The sequence below is a fragment of the Chenopodium album genome, chromosome 5 (assembly GCF_948465745.1).
Source record: "Chenopodium album chromosome 5, dcCheAlbu1.1, whole genome shotgun sequence".
NCBI classification, from domain to species: domain Eukaryota; kingdom Viridiplantae; phylum Streptophyta; class Magnoliopsida; order Caryophyllales; family Amaranthaceae; genus Chenopodium; species Chenopodium album.
In genome coordinates, this window is record NC_137838.1 from 59274841 (window position 1) to 59301830 (window position 26990).

General features: G+C 35.0%; 1 protein-coding gene and 1 long non-coding RNA gene across 4 annotated transcripts; both read left to right on the forward strand.

Moving 5' to 3' along the window:
- The first annotated feature begins 1159 nt into the window (after positions 1-1159).
- On the forward strand, positions 1160-18540 carry LOC145632133 (uncharacterized). Of its 2 annotated transcripts, XR_014112500.1 has the most exons (7): positions 1160-1557; positions 2458-2526; positions 4296-4384; positions 10407-10502; positions 10602-10776; positions 13535-13670; positions 18255-18540. XR_014112500.1 is itself a non-coding variant. In XM_081684423.1 (6 exons), the coding sequence occupies exons 2-6, from the start codon at positions 2461-2463 to the stop codon at positions 13598-13600; spliced, it is 492 nt and encodes a 163-aa protein (XP_081540549.1). In that variant the 5' UTR covers positions 1160-1557; positions 2458-2460; the 3' UTR covers positions 13601-13874. The 2 variants fall into 2 exon arrangements, 1 of the variants encoding a protein (XP_081540549.1); XM_081684423.1 differs by lacking the exon at positions 18255-18540 and having other exon boundaries at positions 13535-13874.
- Positions 18541-20167: 1627 nt separating this feature from the next.
- LOC145632134 (uncharacterized) lies at positions 20168-24685 on the forward strand. Of its 2 annotated transcripts, none has more exons than XR_014112502.1 (3): positions 20168-21192; positions 22117-22298; positions 24295-24685. It is a non-coding gene; the product is annotated as an uncharacterized LOC145632134 (long non-coding RNA). The 2 variants fall into 2 exon arrangements; XR_014112501.1 differs by lacking the exon at positions 20168-21192 and adding an exon at positions 21199-21989.
- Positions 24686-26990: the final 2305 nt, after the last annotated feature.

Consider the following 26990-nt stretch of genomic DNA (forward strand, 5'->3'; position numbering starts at 1 on the left):
TTATTTTAGAATTAAAAAATTTACTCGCCACCTAAGAAAAAGTGACGAATAAGATTTAAGAATTTTGACACATAGGTAAAAATAACAAATAGAGAATAATTAAAATTTAATTTATTCTAAAAAACCAATAATTAACTTCTCAAAAAAAAAAAAAAAAAAAAACCACTAAGTAATAATTATCTTTTTTTTTTTTACCTATTTGGATGCAAATTTTTGATCGCAAATATCTTTAATCTCTCCTTAGCAAATATTATAAAAGTTTGATTTTAATAATGTAGTCATCGAGACGAATAAAACTATATCTCATATGAATAATTCCCCCATAATTTTTAATTGTTAAATGATTATAAATGAGACTAACATTTTAAACAGAAAGAGTATATTAAATAAACGCATAGGCAAAAGACTTATTTTGATCAATAAAAAAAACGAGGTTTTTCACTTCTTTTTGAATTAAAAATTGAAATTGTCACATAACAAAAAATAGTGAATAAGGTTTGGGATTTTAAATTCAAGCGTCACATAAAATAAATAAAACAACAAAAGATAACTTTAGTGTTAGAATTTAAAAATTTATCTGATGATATTAGGAATTTTATCCACATATTTAAAGAATGATGTTCAAAAATGTACAAAATTTTAAATTAAATAAATTGATTTACTAGAATCGTGCATCACACAGGCTTACATCTAATAATAATAATAATAATAATAATAATAATAATAATAAAAGGAGTTTTAATAATAATGGTGGTTTTTTTTATAACAATAATTAATATTATTTATATCTTTTAAAAATTATAAGCATTAAATAAATTTTAGAAAAGAAAAGAAATAAATAAATAAATTACCAAATTAATAAAACAATGACATGTGTCATATATAACCTATTAAGCAAGTCACCAACAAGTCATAACTTGTTTACAGCGGACAAAGTTTGCATTTTTAGAAATAATCAGAAAATTAACTTATTTTTGGTAGCCGGTTCAAAAGTAGTATTATTTTTTAACATTTTTCACAATCAATTTTTTTTTTTTTTTTTTAAGAAGTATTATTTATTTATTTTTTTTTACATCAAAAATATAAAAAAGTATTATCCCTTAAAAAAAAAAATATTATTGTCTTTCTCATCATGTTTCATACCCCTAGTTTTGCCCTATAGTATACGAGTATACTACTAATAATATTAATAATACTGTAAGCGATTGTCTTTTTCATCATGTTTCTTACCCCTGGTTTTGCCCCTATTGTCTTTCTCATCATGTTTCTGGTTTTCTACCTCCATGGCTATGGAGATTGAAATACCTATACCTTAAAATTTTCATATTTACTTTTAGAAATCTATATCTCATCCTTTTTCACAATCTCTGCAATACAAATATTTATTATTTATTTTTTTCTTTTGACAATCTCTAGTTTGCACCTAAGATTAATTTCGGAGAATACTATCATACAAAAACAACATGAGCTTAAATTATAGTACCTCCTATATAAAGAGGAGGAATATACCTAAACCTCAGTGCGCGGGTCTCAAGTTTGCTAGCTTCCATCAATCAGGTACGATCTCGATCTTCTCATTTCAACAACGATACCTTAGGGTTTTTGAAATCGATCAAATATCTTCATTTTCCCCCAATTTCGTATGATCTGTTTGATTTTGTTTTTGCGAGTTTGTTCTTCAATTGTATGCGATTCCTTTCATATGAGGCTTGTGCGAATTTAAGTACGATTTGTCCAAATTTTTAGTACAGATATGCTATTTCTTCTGTTATCAATCTTTTCGTGCTATTCGTTGTTGAACTTGCAATGATTTATCAAATTCAACCTCCGATTAAACTTAGGGTTTCTGTTTTGGCACTTTTTGTTGTTGTTGTTATGATTTAGGTGTTTTGTCAATCAGGTAATTGTAGCCATTTGTTCTCAATTCAACAATATCTTAGGGTTTTTGAAATCGATTGAGTATCTTCATTTCCCCCAATTTCGTATGTTCTGTTTGATTTTTTTTGCTTTTCAAGTTTGTTCTTCAATTGTATGCGATTTTCTTTCATCTGAGGTTTGTGTGAATTTAAGTACAAATTGTTCAAATGTTTGGAACAGATATGCTATTTCTTCTGCTATCAATTATCTGATTCAACCTCCGATTAAACTTAGGGTTTCTGTTTTGGCATATTTTTGTTATGGTTTAGGTGTTTCATATGATTGAACTTTTGTTCAAATTATGCAAATTTAGTTTCAAGGTTGAAATCCATTTAATATATGGTTGTAACTTGTTTTTGATTGTGATTTTATGATGTAAAAATTAGTGTTTGTTGAAATGTGTGTTAGAGTTTAAACCCGGAAAAGGACAACTTGTTTGAATTTTCTGAAGTATATTTGCTACATCTTTCATTTTGTTATCAATTTTTTTTGCAATTTCTTTTCTAAGTTGTAATAATTCATTAAAATCAAAATGTGTAGACCATGAAGATCTTTGGTCGTGTGATTGGTGGACTGCGTCAGCTGCGTCGTTCGCCCAAATGGCAAGGGGTATGATTCAACCATTTATAGTGATATCCTCTAGTTATAACTTATAAGATAGTGTTGTTTTGTTTTCTTGCCTGATCAATTACATTTCCTTCCTTTGTTGTTGAAATTGAATTGAGAATGCTAATTAAATTGGTATGAATATGACGTGTACTTAAATTATATTCATTGTTAGTGAAAGTGATGCGTGGCTTTATGCAAATATGCCCATGTACTAGATTAGGATAGTCTGATTAATTCAATAAGGATAAATCCACCATGAATCAATTGAAATAGCTGATCATTGATTTGTTTATAGGACCACTCTCCATCCACAAACCCTAATCAATTAATATTAAGTATACTGGATCGATTTTCACCCAACTTAATTGAGAATGGTTGAGTGTTTTTGGCTACACACAAGCCATTGAATGAATAATGTTTGAGTACAAAACGTAGCTAAATATATTATTACAACCCAAAAGAGATAACAACTAAAACCTATCTGGGTAAGCAAGCTTGGAGATTATTGATGAAGCCGGGTAGTCTTGTAGAGCAGGTGCCTAAGTCTCGTTACGATCCCAATTCCTCTTTTATGGAGGCTGATTTGGGGGTTAACCCAAGTTATACGTGGAGGGGATTTGCGGAGGCCAGATGGGTGGTTCGACGAGGTGCTAGAAGGAGAGTGGGAAATGTTGAGTCAATTTGTGTGTGGTCTGATCCATGGGTACCTCATACTCAAACACACATGATTCTATCACTTCGAGGGAATGCTGACTGCAATTTGAGGGTGAGTGAGCTGTTGGTGCAGGATGCAGCTTGCTGGGATTTTGCAAAGCTGCAGCAATATTTAATGCCTTTTGAGTGTGATAGTATTAGCAGCATTCCACTGAGTTCTTGACTACCAGGTGATCGCATATGATGGGATTTAGAGAGAAATGGTGAGTACTCAGTCAGGTCAGCCTATCGAGCTATGTTTGAAGACGATTGGAAACATGGTGAGAAAGCTGCTTCTTCTGCTTGTTCTATCTGGAATCGCATTTGGCAGTTTGGCACTTACAGGTTCTCCCACGTGTTAAGATCTTTGCGTGGAGGGCCTGTCAGTTTGCGCTCCCACCCATCATAATATTCATTATCGAATCCAAGACTATGATCCTGATTGTTGTATTTGTTTGTTGTATTTGTCAGCGAGATTTTGACTACTCTTCATGCCCTTGAGATTGCAAGCTTGCAAAGGAAATCTGGAACAAAAGTCAATATGCCTATGTTGCTTGTTCTAGAGTGAGTAGTATCATTGATTGGTGGGAGAGTATCTTTGTAGAGTTTGATGATGATGATGTTGCTTGCATTATTACCCTTTGTTGGGCCATATGGGGAGCCCGTAACTCTAGGATTATGGAACTTAAATCCAATGAACCTGAGGACACGGTGAAGTATGCTATGAAGATCTGCCAGGAAGTTTGTGAAGAAAGCAGTAGGTTGGAAGTTAAGCCTGGAAGCTGTGTGTAATTATTGGGGAGTTAGGTTCTGGGCTTGGGGCAGTAGTCAGAGATAGCAGTGGGGTGGTGTGTGCGTGTTCTTCTGTTCAGGTTCTTGATAAAAATGGTCGACTAAAATTTAGGTTTTTTTTTTTTTTTTATTTTTTTTTATTTTTTTATTTTTTTTAAATTTTTTATTTTATTTTATTTTCCTTTTTAGAAAATTCAAATTGTAAATTGTAGCCCTTGAAATTATTTATTTATTTTTCTCTTATTTAGTGATTTAATTTTTTTTTTTTGTTTTGAAATTTTCAGGATAGCTTGAAGAAGAGAGTTCTCACTAGGTGGAGTGTTCTGTGGTCGCTTGACACGACAGTTTGCGGCCTTTGTGGCTTAGAGGCTTGGTACTTTTTATTCCATATATCAATTTTTTCTTTTTTTCTTTTTAAAATGTTAGTTATAAACTTACTATTGATTAATAAGTTAAATGATTAATAAGTACAACCCTAACAGGTTGTTTGTGGAATTCTGAATTAGCTAGGAATTAATTTTTATTTGTTAATAACTAGTTTTTTTTAAATTATGGCCTTATTATGTGAAATTTAATACGAAATATGACGTGTGTACTCCCTCCGTTCCATAATCATTTGTGTGTTTACTGTTCTTACGCTTCCCAATGCACATTTTATTTCACTAATTTCTATAATTTCATGTTTGTAAAAATTATAATAATTGAATATTAATGATTGCTATACTAAGACGAATTAAACGAGACCACACATGAGTACATGACTATATATATTTGTACATATGATAGAAATATAAGAGATTCTCTCAACATGTGAATAGTGAAAAAAACTCAAATGCACAAAAGATTGTGGTACGGAGGAAGTAATATAAGTTGCATATTATTTTGTCTAAATAGTTTTTCCCCCATAGTAAAGACACGATTTTACTTTTGAATAATACTTTCTCTTTTAATACAAATTCTTAAAAATCTTACTTAAAGTTGTCACCAACAATACATGGATTTTCATTTTTTAATTTTTATGTTTAATGAGAATAAATAAATATATACAAATAATAATGAATATTTAAATACATTTATACATCTTTTTTACCTAAAAGTATTATATGTAATTAAAATTGCTACTTTAAGTTTTGAAATATTTTAATTCAAAAGGAAAAGGAAATATTGTTTGAATCTCCGCTATTTCCTACTCATGTAATGACGAATTAGGCACATGATTTAAAATCTTTTTGAATAATTTAATAAGGTCAATGACTCAATGTAAACACAATTATTAGAAATGGACACGTATTTGGGTCGGACCCTACAACGTCCGAATCCGATCCGATTAACAAACGGATCCAATATTTACCTCTGAGTCCGCCTACGAATCCAGATCATAACTCCGAAATCGAATTCAAATCTTGGAAATTTCAAGGCATTTTGGTACTTTTTTCAATATCTTTGAAGGTCTCATTCAACACAAGAAAATGGTGCTTAATTAAACATGAAGAAACATAAAGGTATAAGAAAAAATTGACCGAAATTATTTATAATCGAATTTGTTAAATTTACAAACAAATATATAACATATATAATCAAACCTTCAAAATTCAGATCTGAAATTTGAGTTCAAACTATTTACATAAAAATCTAGATCGAGACTTAATAAGATGTGTAGGCGTTGATATTTGAGTATTATCTTTGGCGTGGCAAAAACTTCATAAATTTATTTTTATGGTATTCGTTGATGACCTTGTTGTAGTTTAGTCATGAGTAATGAGGGATGTTATCATGAATATTGAGTAATGAGGGTATGTTTTCAATGAAAATTAAAGAAAGAGAAAGACATGGGTAAGAGTTAGAGAGAGGAAATGACGCGTCTCTGCAGTGGGTGTTTTCGAGCAGCGAAGCTTACAAGGAGGAATGAGGCGGCTATTAGAGCTTTAAGGTTTCCACTTGGGCTTTTATAGTTAGCATATCTCTACAGCCCATATACATAAAGTAACCGGAATCGGACTCTTCACGGATCAGACTCTTCGCAGGGGTCCAAATCCGATCCGAATCCTATTAGGACTTAGACTTTTTTTCGGATTCAAATTTGGTTTTTTTCTATTTCGGATTCGGATCGAACTTTTTCCTTCGGATCAAATCGGACTCGAATCGAACCTGGATTAAATTGCCATCCCTAACGGTTATATATTTGATCACTAGCTCTTCTTGACAACTCTCTAATTTGGCCTAAGTCCTTGATTTGCTTGATCTTTGGTGTGTTGATTTTGTTTGCGTCTATTCAATTTGCAAAAGGGTTCACAAAAACGTACTATCTCCCTTGATGTCAATCATGTTATTTCATATACTTCCTCCGTTTTTTATTAGATTATATATTTTTATTTTATGAACTTTGGTGGATGAGAGAGAGAAAAATTATAGGACCCATGTGATAAGAGAGAGATAGATTGAAAAAATTGCCCAAAAAAATAGTATATCATCTAATATTAAACTTCCTTAAATGGATTGAGTATCATCTAATAAAAATAGAGGAAGTATGTGAGTTTATCTAGATATATTTGAGCCAAGTAAACCTAACAATCGGAACATTATAAGGAATTATCGTGCTTTTGTCTCATTGAAAAACTAAAAAGTTTGGCGAAGTATCTTTAGTGCCAAAACATTATTGTTATGATCGTGTGTTTTTCTTATAGTTGTAATTTAAGGGGTTGTTTGGTTGGAGATAAAGAAAGGAATGGAATGAAGAAAGAGAATGGAAAGGAAAGATAAGAAAAACCCTCCAATTCCTCAAATTTGTTTGATTAATCAAAACAAAGGGTTTCAGTGTTTGTAAAAGCGCGCCGAGGCGCAAGGCGTTAGAGGTCATACGCTTTTTATGTTCTAGGCGAGGCGACTTCAACGAGGCGCACAAAGAGTTTTTTTAGAATTTTTTTATTGCTTATTATATGCGCCTCATTTCAATGAAGCGCATTGAGGCGTGCCTTAGGCGCAAGTACTCCGAAACGCCTTGGTGCGCCTTAAGCCTTTTTATACATAGTTCTAGACTCTTCAACTATGTTTGTTGCAAATCTAGTAGATTCACTCATTTTCTTTAATCTTCACATTACATCAACCTCAAACCCATTATTTAAACCTCCACTTTTTCCATACTTCATATATCTTCCGCCTAGCTGCCTGTTTTAGCTAGCCAACTCTCAATGATAGAAATAGACCATCAAAGAGACCCATCCACCACGACCCATTCACTAGGAAAATGCGTCTGCCGTCTAAAGCACATCTTACCCAACTTTTGCAAGATTTTTTCGTCATTATATGGTTCTTAAAGTATTAGATCTAAAGCTTTCATGGTCAAATTAAACCATAAAAAGCCTTTATTGATGTTAGAGACTTGTTCTCTTTCAGTTTTATGTTGGTATGGTGGTTTTTGAGAAGTATGGTGCTTTTGGGTTTTGTGGTTGATTGCGGTAACGACCGTGATAGTGTTAAGCTTGTGGATGGTTACAAGGCATTACATGCAAGTGTTAAGTATGCTATGGGATTTGTGGGATGTATTTTTTTAGGTTTGTAGTGGTGGCAGCGGCAGCGTTGGTGATAATGGCGGTAGTGGTAGTTGTTAAAATGATGGTGTATGTAGTGGCAGTTAGAGTTGTAAGTGGTGTTGGAAACTGAAAAGTTGGTGGATGTATAGGGATTAGGGATTTGGGGGGTGGGAGGGAATTAGAATAGAGTGAAATGGGGGAACTTAAAACTGATTTATGGGGTAAGGGATTTTCTGAAAGCACTTACCAAATGTATTCTAAGTTTCTAACGGAATCATGATTCTTGATTACCTTTCCCTTTCTTCATTACCCTATACCAAACAACCCCCAAAGGTAATCTTAGGGCTTGTTTGGCATCGTTTTCTGTTTTCTGTTTTTTTTTTTAACAAAAAACCAAAAATAGGAAACAAGAAAAAGGTGTTTCCACTTTTCTGTTGTCAGTTTTCAAAATTATCATGATTTTAATAAGTTTGACTAATTTTTGTTTCATTATATGACTTATATCATATGAGTTTGAAAACCAAAAAAACCAAAAAACAGAAAACGACAGCAATGCTAAACGAACCCTTAGTTAGTTATCTCAATTTCTTCTAACTTTCCCATTCTATTGCATAAATACCACCGCATTACTCAAGGACTCAACAATTACTCAATTCACTTAATGCTGCTTCTATCTTCATATTTTCTATAAATTCATCTAGATATCAACTGAAGTAACACTGAAGTGAAGGTGAAATACAAGCCAATTAAATTTTTTGAATGCAAGGGCAACACATAAAGCCAGCGTTTGTATCCACAATAAGAAGTATAAGAGAGAATATAATTATGAAATTTTGAAAAAGTGAAGGATAAAACCCCACATTGATTATTTGGAAGTATGGTAACACAACTATGCTAAATAGAATAAGCTGGAAATTAAATATATCTTGCTTATGAGAATCACTAATGTGTAAACATCATTGTTTATTAAACAACTAAGTAATTAAGTCATTGTACTAATTATTAGACTATTAGTTATGTTGTTATTACTTTGGCTCTGCTATTACTCTTTTAATTACTCTTTTTGTTTTCTTTCATTGATTGACCTTTTTCACATATTCTCCCTCGATATTACCATGCGGTCAATGAAAAACAACAATAAAATCGTAATAAGATATGATGAGCCAAAGAAATTAACTGACAAAGACTATGACAAACGTTTGACTTTTTTTAGAACTTAGCTATAACTATCATAAAGAAATTTCTAAGAATCAAACTCGAACATTCCGAAAGTAAAATAGAACTAAGTTATACTTCGATACTTTGTATTATGCAATTAAACTACTAACTCAAAAATTTACTTTCTCGATCCATTATCTCTTTAGTCTCCATTATTCCTAATCAATCTCGAGTTCCTTCTATGACTTATGGGACGAAGGCTTTGATTGATTGATTGATTGATTTGATTAAATCTCGAGTTCCTTCTCATATTAGATTTTTCTATATTTGGTGGTAGCGTATTACACTTAACTAATATAATTGCTTAACGATCTTATATCATAGGATTTGAAAAATCAAATATTAAGGAACTATATATTTTGGCCAGAATCTATACCTAGTTTAAGAAGTGATCAACTCGTTAGCTTAATATCTAGTGTAATAAAAAGGAAGGAATATGAACTATATATCAATGAATTTAGAGGAAGTTTTCTCTAATGGCAGTTTGAAGGTCACATGCTTTATCATAAAAATAGCAAAAAAAATTGAATGTTTTAGTTGAAAGGAAGAAGAGAAACTTGAATCAAAGCCTTCTCCCTAGCAAGTCCTATAACTTTAGAAATTAATTAGATCTAAGAATAATATTATAATAATAAATTTTCAAAAAAAATAAATAAATAACATTATAAGTTAACTAATCAATTCATTGAACATATAGCGTGCAAAAACCGTCCACAAAATCAGAAACATAAATGTGTTGCGAGAAACATAAAGCCTAATTACGGAAGTGAATATTACTTTGTAATTGATTTCAGTATCATCCAATTGAAACCTATCAACAATTGTAAGGGAAAAATCTAACAATCACAAAACTAAAGATTTAACATGATGAAAAGGTAAAAAAAAAAAAAAAAAAAAGTCAAAACCCTAATAGCCGAATAATGCTAATTTATCAGCGTTGAATAAAATCCCTCTCGTCTCTATAGCCATTGATATAAAATGGGGAGGAGAAACGATAACTTGTTTACTTTGTGAACATCTATGAATCACCATCTTTCAAGTTTCTTTATTAGATTATAAAATGCTATTAAACCAGCAAAATCAAATGGTGTGTTGTATGTAGTGCAACCATATATATATTTATAATATATATGCTAGGAAAATGGATGGGTGCATATAAAGAGTTAGGAGGCAATAAAGGGTGAAGAAAGGCTATAGACAAGCTCGGGTTAGATAATCAAGAAGTCATAGGAATGGAATATACATTGAGTTAAGCACACGTAGGATTTAAAGAAGTGATATGAGGATATGTGACATGTGGCATTTAGGGTTATTGGTTTTATATACTAGGTATGAAGGTATGGATCCGCTACACATTTGGTTGTATCACAATTATCATGTGCTAATGCTAATTTCTTCCTAAACATTGTCTTTTAAGCTAATCCTATTTTCCTCCTAAACAAAGCTAATCCTAACTTTTAATCCCTCACCTAATTGAATTAATCTACTAATGTCCAGCCTAATTTCACTTGGTTTTATTAGTAACAAGACGTAAGATAAAAAATAACAATAATATAATAATCATACCCTTAAAAAAAAAATTAAACAAACTAATTTTATTGAAATTTTGCTTATTTTAACTTATTAATACCCTTGTTTGATGTTTAGCTCTGCTGCGACTAATGTCGCTTTCAAGTGGTATTCCAGTTCTGTTGTTTCTTCTGACCCGGGAGTGCTCTATGGACTTCACTTGCTCTCTTACTGGTAATTTATTTTATTTTGTATATCTGAACAACAATTTCATTTATCTTTTTTCAAGTATATATATATGCTAACACTTTTTTTTTTTTACAAATGTCACAGTGTTTCCAGTGGAATGAAGTTGGGTGGTCTGTATGGTTTGTGTCACATCTACAGACCACCACCCGACATTTTCTACTGGCAGTTCAGCCGTACTAGTTTTTCTTACGGACTAGTTGGCTTGAGCTTGTTCGGGGGTGCAGCATTCATGTTTTCCTCTCATTTGACAAGTTTTGAGGTGAGTTAATTTTTAAATAGTGCGTTGAATTTATACTCCGTAAATATTTTGGGAATTTTTATAGCCTACTAATCAACGTTTTTGAAGTTTAAATATCCATTTGGTACCCCTAATATATAAAGTTAATTCGTAACTACAAAAAGCTTACTGCCTGTAGGTTTTTGCTAGATGTGATTATGAAATTGCAACTTGACCCCCACTTAATATCATCAAACTTATCTAGTTTAGCTTTTCATTTGAAAAAAAATAAAAATATCAAACTTAATTATTTTATATTATTAAGTGGGGGCAAATCTATAAATTTATCATTAAATCTGGGGAAAACTGCATCTTACTACCTGAATGATGGCCCTATTTTTAAATTACCACCTGAAATTTTTTTCTTTAATTACCACCTGAAATTTTTTTCTTTAATTACCACCTGAAATTTTTTTCTTTAATTACCACCCACCTTATGCAAAACTATAGAAATTCCCACCCTAACGGATCCTGTCAAGTTTACTGTTAGTGGAGCCCACAAATGAACTAATTAATTGCAATTAATCCCAAAATCACGAGTATTCACCCCCAAACCACGATTAACCCAAAAATTGAAAAAATTCAAGCCCTTAAACCTAAATCCATTGCAATTCTAGGCTTATGGGATCCAATTTCAGTGTTTATGGGTTGAATTTTGGGATTTTGGAGTTGAAGTCGAATATTGGTTTGAGGGTTCGAAATTTAGGGTATTGGAGTCTTATTTGGTGTTTTGAAGTAAATCAGGGTTTGGGCCCGAATTATGGAATGTAAGGGTCGAATTTTTTGGATTAATAAGTTGAATTTTAGTGTTTTGGAGTAGAATTTTAGGTATTTGGTGTTGAAATTTGGGGTTTTGGGTCAACTTTTAGAGTTTAATTTGAGGTTTGTGGTAGGTCAAATTTTAGGGTTTATGGGGTTGGATTTGGGGTTTATGGATGCAATATTAGGGTTTAAGGATTAATAATCTTGACTTGGGAATTGGTTGTGTTAACGGTTAATTTGACTTGACAGATTGCGGTACTCGGGTGGGAGTTTCTAAGTTTTGCATAAGGCTTAAATCTAATGGAAAGTTTACAACAATTTGCTTTTGTTCAGATTATTTTTTCGTATTCAATGTGGGGTTGTAGTGGTTGTTATAGCGAGGTTTGAAGGGACTTGGGTATCTTAAAGTGGTGGTTTTCAGCATTGATGGTAGTGGTACTTGATGTTGTAGTGGGGGAAAGAGGTTGAAAAGGAAAAGGTAGATTAGAATTAATTAAATTATTGAAATAACCTATTCATCATGGTATCATTCAAGACTTGTTAAAAACAAATAGGTATTTAAGTTTACTGTTAGTTTAGCCCACAAATGAACTAATTGATTGGAATTAACCCCAAAATCACGAGTCTGCACCCCCAAACCACGATTAACCCCAAAATCACGAGTCTACACCCCCAAACCACGATTAACCCAAAGATTGAAAAATTTACCCCTTGAACCCAAAATTATTGGAATTCTAGGCTTAAAAGATCGAGTTTCGGTGTTTATGGGTTTAATTTTGTGGTTTTGGAGTCAAAATTTGAGGTTTATTGGTCGAATTTTGGGTTTAGGGTTAAAAAATATAGGGTTTTGGAGTCTAATTTTGGTGTTTTGAAGTTGAATATCGTGGTTTTGGGGCGAATGAAGGGATGTAAGTTTCGGATGTTCTGATTTATGAGTTGAACTTTTATGTTTTGGAGTAGAATTTTAGGGTTTTGATGTCGGAATATGGGGTTTTGGGGTCAAATTTTAGAGATGAAGGGGTCCAATTTGATGTTTATGGGTAGAATTTTAGGGTCAAATATTAGGGTTTATGGGGTTGAATTTGGGGTTTATGGCTCCAATATTAGGGTTTATGTATTAATATCTTGATTTAGGAAGGTTAATGGTTTATGTGACAAATTTTGTTATTGTGTTGGAGTTTCTATAGTTTTGCATAAGGTGGGTGGTAATTAAAAAAAAAGAAAAAAAGATTCAGTTGTAATTAAAAGGCCATCTTTCAGGTGGTAAGATGCAATTTAGCCTTAAATCTAATGGATAGTTTACGTGTTCAGATTCAGTTCTTAGTTTCAGGAGCGACACATTAATATTAAGACTTTTCGAGGCACTAAAGTGAATTTCCAAAGACCACAAGAATACCCCATGAACATTTCCTTATATTTCTTAAGATAAATTGTTACAAATAAGTCTTACCATTTAAGCTATTTTTAATAAGTCATTACCAATTCAATGTGACGCATGTGATTCTCTCATTGTTTATTATTTATGTATTTACTCCCTCTGTCCCATTATATAGTTTCTGTTTTCCTATTTTGGAGACCCAAAATGTCGTTCCTATTTCTAATTTTTGGATAGAAATTAAAGACTATTATACCATCACATTTTTAACTTTATTCATTGTACTTCCTAAATTACCCTTGAATTTTACACATGCCTCGGTACTTTTTTCCACTTTCTCTCTCTAACTTTTGCCAATAATTGTACTTTTCACTTTTATTAATGTACTTTATCCACTTTTTCCTCCTATTTCTTAAATACCATGAATAAACACAAACATGAACTATATTATGGGACGAAGGGACAAGGGAGTAGATGTTATAATTTCTAGAAAAAAGTGTTATATAATTAAAAGAATAACTTATTGCTGGCAAATTATTTAAGGTTGAATATTTTTAACCATTTTCATATATTTTATATATTATTCATTTACTTATATTTCAGGAATATGCTGAGAATGACAGCGTTAAACTGAGGATGTTGCCGTATTGCACCAATTTAGCTGCATAAAAGTCAATGTAGCTGCTGTTGTCGAAGAAGTAGTGTACAGAGGCTTTTTGCTTACTTCGCTGACGAAATGGTTAACATTATTAAATTTTCTCTATTTTTTTGTATTATAAGTTTACTAAATTAGGTTTTTATTGTTATTAACTTTGCACCAAAAACTTGTGTGAATGAGCCCATTTTAGTTGTTTTTTTTCAACTTATTTTTTTTTATTTGGTTTATTTACGAGTGTTAATACTTTTTTTTGACCTATTTATATTAATATTATACTTTTATTAATATTTATTTGAACTTATTTGATCCTTTTTTTGTTGAAAATTAATTTTGATATATTAAACAAACCAAATTAATTGTCAAATATGTTGATATATGCAACGGACTACGTACTCTAGTAGGTGTTTTAGATAAGAAAGTAGAAGAAAGTTAAGGAAGAAGATGGTTGATTGTGAATTGAAATAGCCAAAAGGCTTTAGAGTTTACAACTAAGCTACTATGGCTAACGCTGACGATCTGTAACTTAAGAAACACAAACTCACCCACGTGGAATTCTTCATCCCTTCGCTCATCCAACATTAAATCGCGCTCTTGTAACAATTCATCCAGGGACTCAACATGTGTGCAGCTCGTGCCCGCCTTAATTAATTTAGGTGGATCTCTGCCATATAAAACCCGAAACGATGACATTTGAGTTGACATTAGGACTTTGCTCCGACAGATGTCACAAGCCTTGACATAATCCACCGCATCGCGTCTCATTCCCTGCCAAAACCACTCCCCTACCATACGCAAATAAGTTTTAGTCTCCCCTGCATGCCCCCCTTAAATTGAATGATACGCCTTTAACAAGGTGGTTTGATACTTGAGTTTTTTGGTATCACCACCCTCCATTTGTATAGCAGCCTCCCTCCTTCAAGAGACAAGAGTATAACCCTCCATTCCCCTTTCCTCCAATACCGCTTCTTTCACCGATTTGCAATTACGGCTTCAAGGGAGTCCCAATTTACTCCTTGCGTGCTCACTAAAGCATTGAGGTGCAATTCACCTTCCCCACGTCTTGAGAGGGCATCAACGACCCGATTTGCAAATCCGAGTTTGTATTGCAAATCAAAATTGAATCCATTTAATTTTTGGATCCATTTTTGTTACTCTCTCCCCACCTCACGCTGCTGAGTAATATGTCGCACTTCGCACCATAAACCTCCTTCCAACAAATAATGCTTCCATGTTTGTATCGATAAGCCACCAGCATTAATTCCTTCTTGTAAACTGATTTTCCGCGGCCGCCCAACCCTAAAACCTTGTTGAAAATGGATTGGCCAACCTTCTTGCATTAGAATAGCGCCAAACCCATACCCCGATGCGTCGGTGGAAGACGATGAACTCCTTGTGCAAATCGGGCATCGCCAATACAGGGGTGGTTGTCATCTTCTTAAGGCTTGGGTTGCCTCCACCGACCACTTAAAATTATCTTTTTTAAGTTGGTTAGTGAGGGGATGAACAATATGGGCATAATGAGATATATACTTCTTGTAATTGCCCGTTAGGCCCAAGAAGCCTCTAAGCTCTCTTAATGTTTTTGGAATGGGCCAAGTTAACATAGATTTCATCTTGTCCTGATCCACAACAACTCCATATTCTGAAATTATATGGCCTAGGTATGCCACTTCTTGTTTACCAAATTCACATTTCTTTCTATTGGTAAATAATTGGTGTTCCTTCAACGTAGCTAAGACAATTTGCAAATGTTTTACATGCTCATCTTTACTACTACTATATACAAGAATGTCATAAAAAATACAAGTACGAATTTATGAAGATAAGGTCGAAATACCTTATTCATAAGAGATTGGAAGGTTACCGAAGCACTAGTATGCCCAAAAGGCATAACTAAAAAGTCACAATGACCTATGACCTTTATGAGTTCAGAACGCCGTTTTGTGAGTGTCTTCGGGTTTCACCAAGATTTGATGATAACCGGCCTTGAGATCAAACTTAGAGAAGACTTGTGAACCATGTAACTTATCAAGTAATTCATCTCTGACCTGAATCGGGTATATGTCCGTAAGGCTCTATAGTCCACACAAAACCTCCAAGACCCATCTTTCTTCTTGATTAAGAGAACCTGACTAGAGAAAGGACTAGTTGAGGGCGTAATTATTCCAGCGACCATCATTTCACCAATAAGCTTCTCTATCTCATTTATTTTCAATTTGAGGATATTGATATGGCCTAACACTAACCGGATTGCTCCTCTCTTTGAGGACAATAGCATGGTCTCGGACTCGGCTTGGAGGTAGTCCTTTGGAACTCTCAAAGACCACCGAAAATTTATTAATTTCGGCCCTCAAAATTTATGGAATTTCTTCACCACCATCACTTTCTACTTCCTCCATTCGGTTGAACTCTACTAGAAAACCCCCTCTCTCTTTGCGCAATGATTTAATCATTGCCTTAAGTGTAATGCCAGTTTGAGCTAGTGAAGGGTCGCCCCTAATGTGAGTAGTTTGTCCGTTCATCGTGAAGCTCATCTATTGAGTCTTCCAATCTGCTCTGAGTTTCTCAAGCAATTGAACCCATGAATAATATCGGAGTTCCCCAGTCGAAGGGGAAGGAAATCCTCTTCCGCCACTACTCTATTTCCTTACTCAAGACGCACCCCCGAACATAGTCCTTGTCCTCTCATGGCTTCCCCATTTCCTAAGGAGACTCTAAAGGTTCTACTTCTAACCACTAGTATTCCCAATCGTTCAACCGTATGCAAGGATATGAAGTTATGAGTAGCTCATGGGTCGATCATTACCACCACCTCTTGACCATTCATTGTCCCGGTTAGCTTCATAGTCTCAGGGTTGGTAATACTAACCAATTTTGAAATTACAGCGGGTAACTCCTCTTCGTCCTTCGAAGGTCATTCTATGGCAGTGAACTCATGCTCTTCTCCTTCACTTAACTCTTCCTCCACTAGTGGTACACTAAACTCCTTCGCTGGGCACACATGATTAAAATCCGACTTTCCATCACCCTTGAAACACAACCCCTTAGCCTTCTTATCTTGAATTTCCCTCTCTGTCAATCTCCTCACACCACCGTTGAAACGAGAGTAGTTTGGGGTGAATTTACGTTGCGAAGCTCCAGTTGATCCAAGGCCTTGCTAATCCATTTCAGCTTTGATCCAGCTTTGATTGTTGATTTGGTCGTTGATAAAATTGAGTGATCTAATTGAGCTTCCAGCTCCTGTTTCTAGTTGCTGGAAGGTAGCACCTCCCCCTAAGTCCCTAACAATGTGTTTGCTGGACTTTTGTTAAAGTAAGAATATGGGCTATAGGTTTAGTAAACGCCCCACTCGACTTCTTTAGCCCATGGATCCGATTCCTTTCCTCAACTCGGGGGTTTCCAGGTCCATTGCCTGCTTCAACGTGAACGGGTCCAACGTGAACGGGTCCAACATTCGGATCTTGGCCCTTATATCCTCCTTCAAACCGTTGACAAATGGATCCTTCATCAGACTTTCCGGCAAATCAGTGAGCGGCGACGCCTTGTGAATAAACTCCCTCCAATACTCGGCCACCGTGGTGGTGTGCGTTACGGCCAGCCACTGCTCGTGAAGCGTATTGGCGTTAGTGAGTCGGAATTTCATGAGGTTTGGCGTTAGTGAGCCGGAATTTAATGAGGGTCCGTTGCTTCAAGTGCTCCCACCCACGTAACGGGCGTCGCCGACTTTCCCATTGGTACGGTGGTACCACCCCAGCGCGGGCGTCGCCGACTTTCCCATTGGTATAGTGGTACCACCTCAGCGCGCCGCCCTAGCCAAATGGCCTAATAGGAGCGCCACCCGAGCCGAACTGTTGCTCTGCCTCATCCTCCACCATGATAGGTTGTTCTTGCCTATCCTTCAACAATGTCATCACTCCTCGAATTTTTTGCTCCTTACCAAGGCATCTTGTTGGTTGTGGTCATCCCGGAAACAGTTGAGTCGTTGTGCCGCCTGCCGCGGCCTCTTGCTGCTAGCTTCCATACTTTTAGTTTTGTACATAATGGCCTGGATAGAGTTCTCTCCTCCATCCATCTTTGACACTACCTCTATTAAGTGCCCTTCGAAAGCGAAAAGCCTCAATTTGTTGTGTGTTTGTTCCAACCGCCGGAGTCGTGCATACTCTTATACCAAATGCAACGAATTGCGTGCTCGAGTTGGTGTCTTAGATAAGAAAGTAGAAGAAAGGTAAGGAAGAAGATGGTTGATTGTGAATTGAAATAGCTAAAAGGCTTTAGAGTTTACAACTAAGCTACTATGACTAAACTATAACATCTTTATGACTAAACTATAACATCTTTCTGAATGAATGTTTCCCTCCTTACTTCTTGCTATTTAACTTACTACAATACTACACATGTGACTAAGCTTTAATTTCAATAACAACTTTTGTCTTCTTCCATTAGAGAGTCACCGAAAAGTAACTCTGTTTTGATTTAGTTGTCTTATGCGTGTTGTTGTGGGTTGCTTGTTTCCTTTTGTTGCTGCTTTCTTTTGTTGTAAGTGTACACAATGGGTGGTGTGGGTTGGTGTAGTACAATATAGTTATTTTTAATGATTACTTTAATTTTTAAGTTTACTATTAGTTTTTTATTAACTAAAATTTATTGTTGTTTCTTTATCTATAGGGTAGCTACACCCACAGCTCTTCTTCTTTCACCCGCGGCTTTCAGATTGTCACATGTTAGAGCTTTTGGCTTCAACTTCAGTTTTTTTTCCCATCACTTTTTCTTTGGTATATTTCTTAATCAGAAGTTTGATTATTATTACTCCAATATATTTTTGTGCATTTTTTTAATGATTAAATAATTTTGATTTTTAGGTCTGTTTTCGGGAGTTGTTTTCCTGTATTCGAGGAATCTCTGTGCACCAATTGTGGTGCATAGTGTTTACAATTCAGCAATGTTTCTATATTATCTGCTAATCATTTTGTAGACTTTCTTCCTTAGTTTCTTTATTTCTAGTTTTTGTTAATGATAATTTAATATTTTTTTTCCTTTTCTTGATTGCAGTTGGAATTCAAACGAGTATGCCCAGATGGATTTTGATGAGTTTGATGAGCAGGTTAGTTGCGAGTTTTAAATAAGCTGGTATCCTTTTTTTTTTGTTTATTACTCAAATTAGTAGTTTAAAGAAATGATAATTTTAGTAGTTGTATTTGTTGGAAAAAACCGGTAAAGCTAAGAGAATCTTATGTAAAAGACTAAAAACTAAGCACTAACTTCCTATTTGTGATTCAACTTTGAATGATTTAGAAAGATGAAGGTCAAATGGCTGAACCAAATTAAAATTTTCAGTTATCATTAACACTAAAAATAAAGTTAATACATAAGATTTCTTCGACATGTATTGCTGCATGTTGTTCTTTTAGCGTGTTGTTTTATTGGAGTCATTCAAGAGATCAGCCACACTAGTTGTGCATTTCACATATGCTCGGAGAAGGCCCACACAGTAGTCAGATGGAGAAATAGGAGCTGGACAATGAGCTGGACAGTCAGTTACAGGGAGGGGGTATTCTTGGTAATCTGGGAAATAGTTTGTTAGTCCTTGTTTTGTGTGCTGAGCTTGTTATTTCTGCTTGTTAGTTATTTTTGAGTATTAAGGGAGGTTTGTGAAGGGGGAATGTATCTAGAGAATTGTTGTGGATTTCATTCCTTGGGAGAGCATCCTTTCCTCTCGAAAGAAGGGAGTTGTATTGAGGTTTCTTTGACTTGCAATACAATCTATCTTATTTTGGATGTTATCTCTCTCTGTTTTTCAGTACTAATCTCTAGCAAATTGGTATCAGTGAGGATGGCCCGCTTGAATCTTGGTCAGTGTTTAGACTTGTTGGAGCAGGCCATCGCTGGCCTGCCGTCGCGCATGGCTTAGGAGATCACCACATTAATGGCAGCCTTCAAGTCTCACTGCTGACACAACCTCGGTAGGATAATCCGTTTGCCTCGCAACCCCAACTAGAGTTCGGCGATGGTGGATTTGAGGGCGGTCAATTAGATTGGAAGCTGCGCAAGCTTGACTTGCCGCTTTTCGATGGAATCGACCCTGATGGGTTTCGGGCGGTGAGATTTTTCCACTTCTATCGGTTTACCGATGAGGACAAGCTCGAGGCGGCGTTGGTTGCGCTGAGGGTGACGCTCTGTTATGGTATCAATGGGAGCACAGGCGGCAACCCTTGCAAACTTGGGAGGCGATGAAGAACCTCCTTCGCCGCTTCCGAACCACCACGACAGGTACCTTGCATGAACAGTGGCTTAGCCACCAGCAGACCGGTACGGTGGCGGAGTATAACGCCGTTTCATCGAGCTCCTGTTGAAGGAGTTCCTGTGGAGATTGCGAAAGGGCAGTTTATAAAGGGGCTAAAAGAGGAAATCCGGGTCGAGGTTCGACTTCTAGACCCGACTACTCTGGACGGGCTATGGAGCTAGCTTTTCGGGTTGAGGAGAAATTGAGGCTTAGCCCACGACCCAAACCCGTTAGCAACTTGCCTAGTTGGCGAAATCCAACCCCAAATCTGCGCCCTAACCAAAATCCCATACCACAACCCACTACAACCCAAAACACGAAACCAACCCTCTACCCCACAAATCGCGCCACCCCTTTCAACCACAAACCCACCGGCGACATGAGGCGGTTGTCGAAGAGAGAGCTACAGAAGAACCGGGAACAAGGCCTTTATTTCCATTGTGACGAAAAGTGGAGCCTCCTTGAACACCGCTGTCAACGCCGGGGACTGAGTGTCCTTTTGACGGTGGATGGCGAGGAGGAGGGAGATAGCTCCGGTGAGTTTTCGGCAGTCGAAACCCTTTTCGCTCCTTCAGCCCCACCTGATCTTCCGTTTGAACCCTCCCCTGCGGTTTCACTTAACTCTGTTATGGGTTTGACCAGCCCTAAGACAATGCGGTTGCCGGGGTCGATCGAGGGCGAGGATGTGGTGATTATGGTCGATCCTGGAGCAACGCATAATTTTATTTCAACCTTAGTCACGCAACAACTCCTGATTCCGGTGACGGTGGTGAAGAATTTTGGGGTAACATTGGGCACGGGGGAGGCTGTAAAAGGGCGTTTGTAAAGGTGTCGTGGTGGATGTTCAGGGAGTCACCATAGTTGAAGACTTTTTGGTTCTTCCACTAGGAAATTCTGACTTGATTTTGGGTATCCAGTGGCTGGAGAAGTTGGGTACGACCACTTCCAATTGGAAGACTCAGACCCAAGTTTCAGGTGGGAGGTGAATCGGTGACTCTGAAGGGTGATCCTCAATTGGGCAGAACTGGAATTTCACTGAAGGCCATGTTTAAGTCACTACAGAAAGAAGGGCAAGGATTCTTACTGGAATTTAATCAGATGGAGAGGGTGGTGAATGAAATCCCAGTAGTGCCCAGGAGGTTTTCAGGCTGTAATTTAAGAATTTCAGCAAGTGTTTAACATGCCAGAGGGATTACCTCCGAGGAGGCAGATTGAACATTCCATTGTTCTGAAAAGTGGGGCAGATCCTATCAGTGTACGGCCGTATCGCTACCCACCAGAAAGACGAGATCAAGAAGCTGGTCACTGATATGTTGTGGGCAGGTATCATACAATATTCTACTAGTGCATATTGTAGTCCTGTTCTGCTAGTTAAGAAGAAAGATGGTAGTTGGCGTTTTTGTGTGGATTATAGGGCATTAAATAAGGACGGACGGTTCCGGATAAATTTCCTATACCTCGTTTCTATGGACCCTACCCTGTCCTAGAACGTGTTGGGAAGGTGGCTTACAGGCTGCAGCTCCCTCCCTCGGCTAAAATACATCCTGTATTTCACATTTCTCAGTTTAAAAAAGCTGTGGGGCCAGGGAAAATGCCTACCCAACTGCCTGCCCAGCTCTCAGCTGACCTTGTCATGGAGGTGGAGCCGGTCAGTGCTTGGTGTGAGAAAGTCACAGGCAGCCACTGAGGTATTGATTAAATGGACAGGGCTACAGGACTTTGAAGCCACTTGGGAGAACTATGAAGAGATGGCAGCTCGGTTCCCTCACTTCCACCTTGAGGACTAGGTGCTTTTTTGGGTGGGAGGTATTGCAAGAGATCAGCCCAGACCAGTTGTGCATTTCACATATGCTCGGAGAAGGCCCAAACGGTAGTCAGATGGAGAAATAGGAGCTGGACAGTGAGCTGGACAGTTAGTTACAGGGAGGGGTATTCTTGGTAATCTGGGAAATAGTTTGTTAGTCCTTGTTTTGTGTGCTGAGTTTGTTATTTCTGCTTGTTAGTTATTTTTGAGTATTTAAGGGAGATTTGTGAAGGGGGAAATGTATCTAGAGAATTATTGTGGATTTCATTCCTTGGGAGGGCATCCTTTCCTCTCGAAAGAAGGGAGTTGTATTGAGGTTTCTCTGACTTGCAATACAATCTATCTTATTTTGGCTGTTATCTCTCTTCTCTGCTAGAATCACTCTGTTTTTCTGTACTAATCTCTAGCAAGTCAATGATTTTGTTTTAACTCATTCTTCACAGGATTTGATAAGACTGTTTAGTAGCAAAAGTGTCACTTCTTCTGCACCTAAACCTTCTTCTTCCAAGATAAAGGGCAAAAAACCTTTGGAAGCCCCTGAAAGAAGACCTGAAAAAGATGCTAAAGATGATGTTGGTGATGATGATTCCTCTTCTGCCAAAACTACTATCGTTATTGAACATTGGTATAATGAAGTTTTGCTCTTTCGTTTTAATTTCATGATTTAGGATTTTATGGGTTTTTTTTTTTAATTTTTCTGAGTGTGTGTCTTGTTAATGTGGCTGAATTTGTTTTACATTTTAGTGGGTATGATTGTTGAATGTATGGTGTTTTACTTCTTTCTTTTATTGCTGATAATATTATTTTGATTAATGCTATTTTTTGTTGTTGAATATGAATACTGTTTTTGGATTTTATGTGTTTTTTATGATGTTTAGCTGCTGATAATAATTGTTTATTTGTAATTCTTGCGTTTGTTATAGAATGACTTCTTTTTGTTTGAGAGTATTCTTTTTTTTTTTTTTTTTCTTTTCATTTTTGACTTCGTAAAAGAGTAGAAGAAAAAGGGACTTTGTTTTTGTTTATTTTCTTTTTATTTCTTTGATTTCTTCATGACAAGTTGAAGTGTGTTTATTTTTTGTGCTTCATTTGCTACATTGTAGACCATTTATTGATCTAGTTTCATGGCTACTGATTTTGTCACTACCTTGATTTGAACCCATATTGCATGCTATTTCTAATATACTGTTTCAATAAACATATACTCTGTACATGGTTTATCTGTCGCTTCTTATTGGACTTTGGTTTTGATGCTATTCTCTCACGACTAGAAATGAAGAGCTTAGGTGCATTGATGATTTGTCATGTTTCTTTTGCTAGTCTGATCTTGAAGTGCTAAGCAATTATGCCTTGTTAATGCATGTGTACCAAGAACATGATTATTAGTTGTGTTTTGATTCATAATCTTTTGTAGTCTTTCTTTAGATTTGTAAGTACCCTTTTCTAGTTAAATGTATGACATTTGGACACTTCTTTTTGAACAAAAATATCACAATGCACAGATGGACACTTCTTGGGGCAAATGGCTTTACTTGGTTTGTCTAAATAGTGAGAGTATTAGAATTTCAAAAAACATTTTTTATCAAACTTTTGGAGGCTTTAGTTTATCTTCTTCATTTGGTGCTTCTGTTTGAGTGGGTACTATAACTAATGATACAATGAGATTCGTAACTTATCTTGATTTACCTTCCTACACCACAACGATTCTTTTTGTTGGAAATTGACTTAAATGTAAATCTCAACTGACTTAATACTATGGATTTTCGCTTCAAAAGTCATTTTAATAAACACAATTCTGGTGTACGATGCTCTTATTTGTCAAAAGCAACTCCCCTCTCCTTAAAAAGGAAAATTTTTGTACCATGGCTTATAACAAGAAAAAAATAAGTAATTGGGGAGTGCTATCGTAATCAACAACGTAGAGAAATGTGCTGAATTTTTTCAATATGTTATCTGCTAATGTGAACCCCCAAACCGCTATATATCTGCATTTGATAAATGGTGTTAGCATTTGAGTTTTGATCATATGGTTTCTTACTGACTAAATGTTATAAGTTTGTTTTTCTTTTGGTTTTGTGGTAGTTGTGTGAATTTGTGTACAAAATTACACGCACATGATTTTGTTTTTAAAGAGGCTATTTCAAAAATAATATTGAGAGCAAGCACCACTGAATGATGTAGAGTGAGTTGAACGTACAATATTATGTATAGATTTCCCTCCACTATACAAGGATTGCACCCATCATTTTATCTGTAAAAGCAGATGAGAGACAGCAAATGAGAGACAGTCACTTATTATACCGTTGGGGAACTTTGTTGTTTTTATATTGCAAAGAATTTAATTACTCTTATATTTCCCTGAGCTAGAAGATCAAAGTTCCATGTTTATATAGCCTTCTGAATTTAGTTTATGTTCATCATGGAATATTTTTCCTGTTTTTATCTTAAAAAACTTGAAGGGCGTGAATATCATTATTGTCAATAATCTAGGGATCGATCTCCTATATTTGCCTCTTTGTGCATTAATTATAATCGTTCGTGGATTTATATTTTATAATTACTATTCCATTTTTTTTTTTTTTTTTTTTTGCTAATTCTTTTATTAAATGCTCTCATTTCAGCCAAGAAAAGGATGTTTTGAGAGATACGGGCTGAAGATGGGAAGGCTTATGTCAGTCTTCAGGTAAGCAATAAGTAAAGCGCAGTGAGTTGCATTGCTGCACCACCATCAACATTCAACCTTGCACCACTGTTTTTATATTTGCGATGTTTGGGTGTGGCTAGTGGTGGTTGATTTAGTAGTCATATTTTTGGGTTAAATTGGCAGTTGTATTTGGGTTACCGAAATACTGATTTGATGGTGGTTGATTGGGTTGCGATGGTAATTGTTGTGTTAGCAGCAGGTGGTGAAGGGGTCAGATAACTAATTTGTACATCTTATGTCCCATACCTTGTTTCTTTACACAAATTTTTTGTCCGATCTAGTTCAATGGGATTCAAACCATTTGATCTTGTTCAATATGTCTATAAATATACTAAAACAATGTCCACTCTTTAAAATTTTAATTTTCCCTCCTAAAATCCTACTATTTTCCCTCTCAATCTCACTTTTTTTTTTCTTTTACTTTTCTCTGGACTTCTAGAATATTTTGAATCCATATTTAGTTATTCATTTTTTTTCTTGATAAAAAAAGGTTATGTTATTCATATTTTTATTTATAATTGTTTAGTCATTCTTAGAATCATCCATAACTTATGAAAATAGATTGATTAAGTATTTAAGTTACTTTGAATACTATCTTAAAAAATACCTTATTTACAAGACATTGATAATATAGGTTTCTCCTTGCGTTTAAATTAAAGTAGAAGGAGGAAGTAAATGACTTATCCTTTTTTTTTTTTTTTTTTTTTTTTTTTTTTTTTTTTTTTTTTTTTTTTTTTAAGGCAACGGCTATTAATAATAATTGTCCTTTTTTTTGTATTGATGGACTCTATGCACTGGTCTACGTTACCTAGAGATAAATCACTTACTTTACCAAATTATTTCCGCAAATTCAATTCGAATTGTGACAACACAAAGCAGGTTTAGTGATTAAATTGTGACTTTATGTGAGCTAGCCAAATTAAGGCACTTTGATTTATTATGACCACTTTGATTGGGGCATAGTTTTGATGATTATTAGGCCTAATTGTATCTTAAATAAAAGCATGGAAAATAATAAAAGCGATAAAGATCGAAGAGGAAAAATATAATTATGCGTACTTGTTAGACCAACTAGGACAAACCGACTACAATGATGGCCATAAATAATGATAATAATATTTAAAGCATGATTAAAGGATAATTAATGCATAATTAAAGCGTAATTACAACAATAATTTAGGAGATTACACTTAAAATGAGCCTTGGGTCCATGTGACTTGATTAAAATCAGGTTGAATGAGTTTGGCCAAGTCCAAATTTGATTCAATTTTATTAGGATTTTAAGGAGAGTTAGGGTTTTAGTAAAAAAATGGTCAATTGAATCAAATAAAATTACTAAACCTAGTTATAGCTTATAGTGGTAAAAAATAAAAAGCTCAAATTTTAACAGGATGCATATGGTATTATTATACACCTTGTGTAAAATTATTGGAATTTTTAAAGGTTAGGAACATTCCTTAATGGATTTTATAAGTTAATACACCAAGCTGGGTAAATTCAAGTTTCAAGGTTAGGAACAATTTTGAATCGACATATACTAACTCTAATGGACTGAAAAATTAACACAAGGTTCATCACTGTCCCAGAAAGAACACATCAAATATTTAGGATTTTTAGGATAGTATTCAATTTTTAATGATTTTTAAAAGATTCCTGCTCTTGTTAAGTAATCGGATTAAAAAATCAACACATGTCCAAAAATTAGGGCAAAAATCAAGCAAAAATTACAAGACATCAGTCTTAGTGAAATTCCCAGCCTGCTCTATACCGGCATACGTGTTTGCTTTGACAACCAAAAAAATTAGGGAATTTAACCTCAGGTATCGCCAACCAAATTCTCAATATATCCCTATGTTTTTTTTTTTTTTGAAAATTCCTAACCTAATGTTTGATTTTTCTAGGGCTGAGCAAAACTACCCGAAAATCTAAAAGCCCGTTCCGTTACCATTTTGAAAATTAGGGTACCCGATCCGATAACCATAACGGTTCGGGTACCCGTTCCGATTATTTGTTATCGGGTATGGTTTTGGATATCATTTTAAAATTATATTAACGGTTACCAATTCTGATCCGATAAGCAATTTTTTTTTCCTATTTAAATCTATTTTTCCATTATAAAAACTCTTACTTTACTTCATACTCACTATATAATATCAATGATTAGTAATATTATTAATAACTTGGTCAAGATCATGTGGTATTTTTATTGATTTGTGTTAAAAAATATCATAATAACTAGGGCTTGTTTGGCATAATTTTTGTTTTCAGTTTCTTGTTTTTTTGAAAACTAAAAACCAAAAACAGGAAATATGGAAAAGGTGTTTCCACTTTTCTGTTGTCAGTTTTCAAAATTATCATGATTTTAATAAGTCAAAATAATTTTTGATTTATTATGTGACATATATAATATACTGTCAAAAAACAAAAAACCACAACGATGCCAAACGAACCTTAATTTATTAGGTTTAATTATCACTATTGGATACCTTATTGGGTACCCGATAACCGATCCGAATATTCGGGTACCCGAAATCCGAGTACCTGAACTTATCGGTTTGGTTTATGGATATCACTTTTAGTGATATTGATTATCGGGTATCCGAACCGTTACAA

Bases quoted from the DNA above. Each gene is read 5' to 3' on its own strand.
- LOC145632133 (XM_081684423.1), top strand. From the start codon at position 2,461: ATGAAGATCTTTGGTCGTGTGATTGGTGGACTGCGTCAGCTGCGTCGT. The intron at 4,385-10,406 runs GTACTTTTTATT...TTTGATGTTTAG, and splicing joins CTTTGTGGCTTAGAGGCTTG to CTCTGCTGCGACTAATGTCG. The intron at 10,777-13,534 runs GTGAGTTAATTT...CTTATATTTCAG, and splicing joins CTCATTTGACAAGTTTTGAG to GAATATGCTGAGAATGACAG.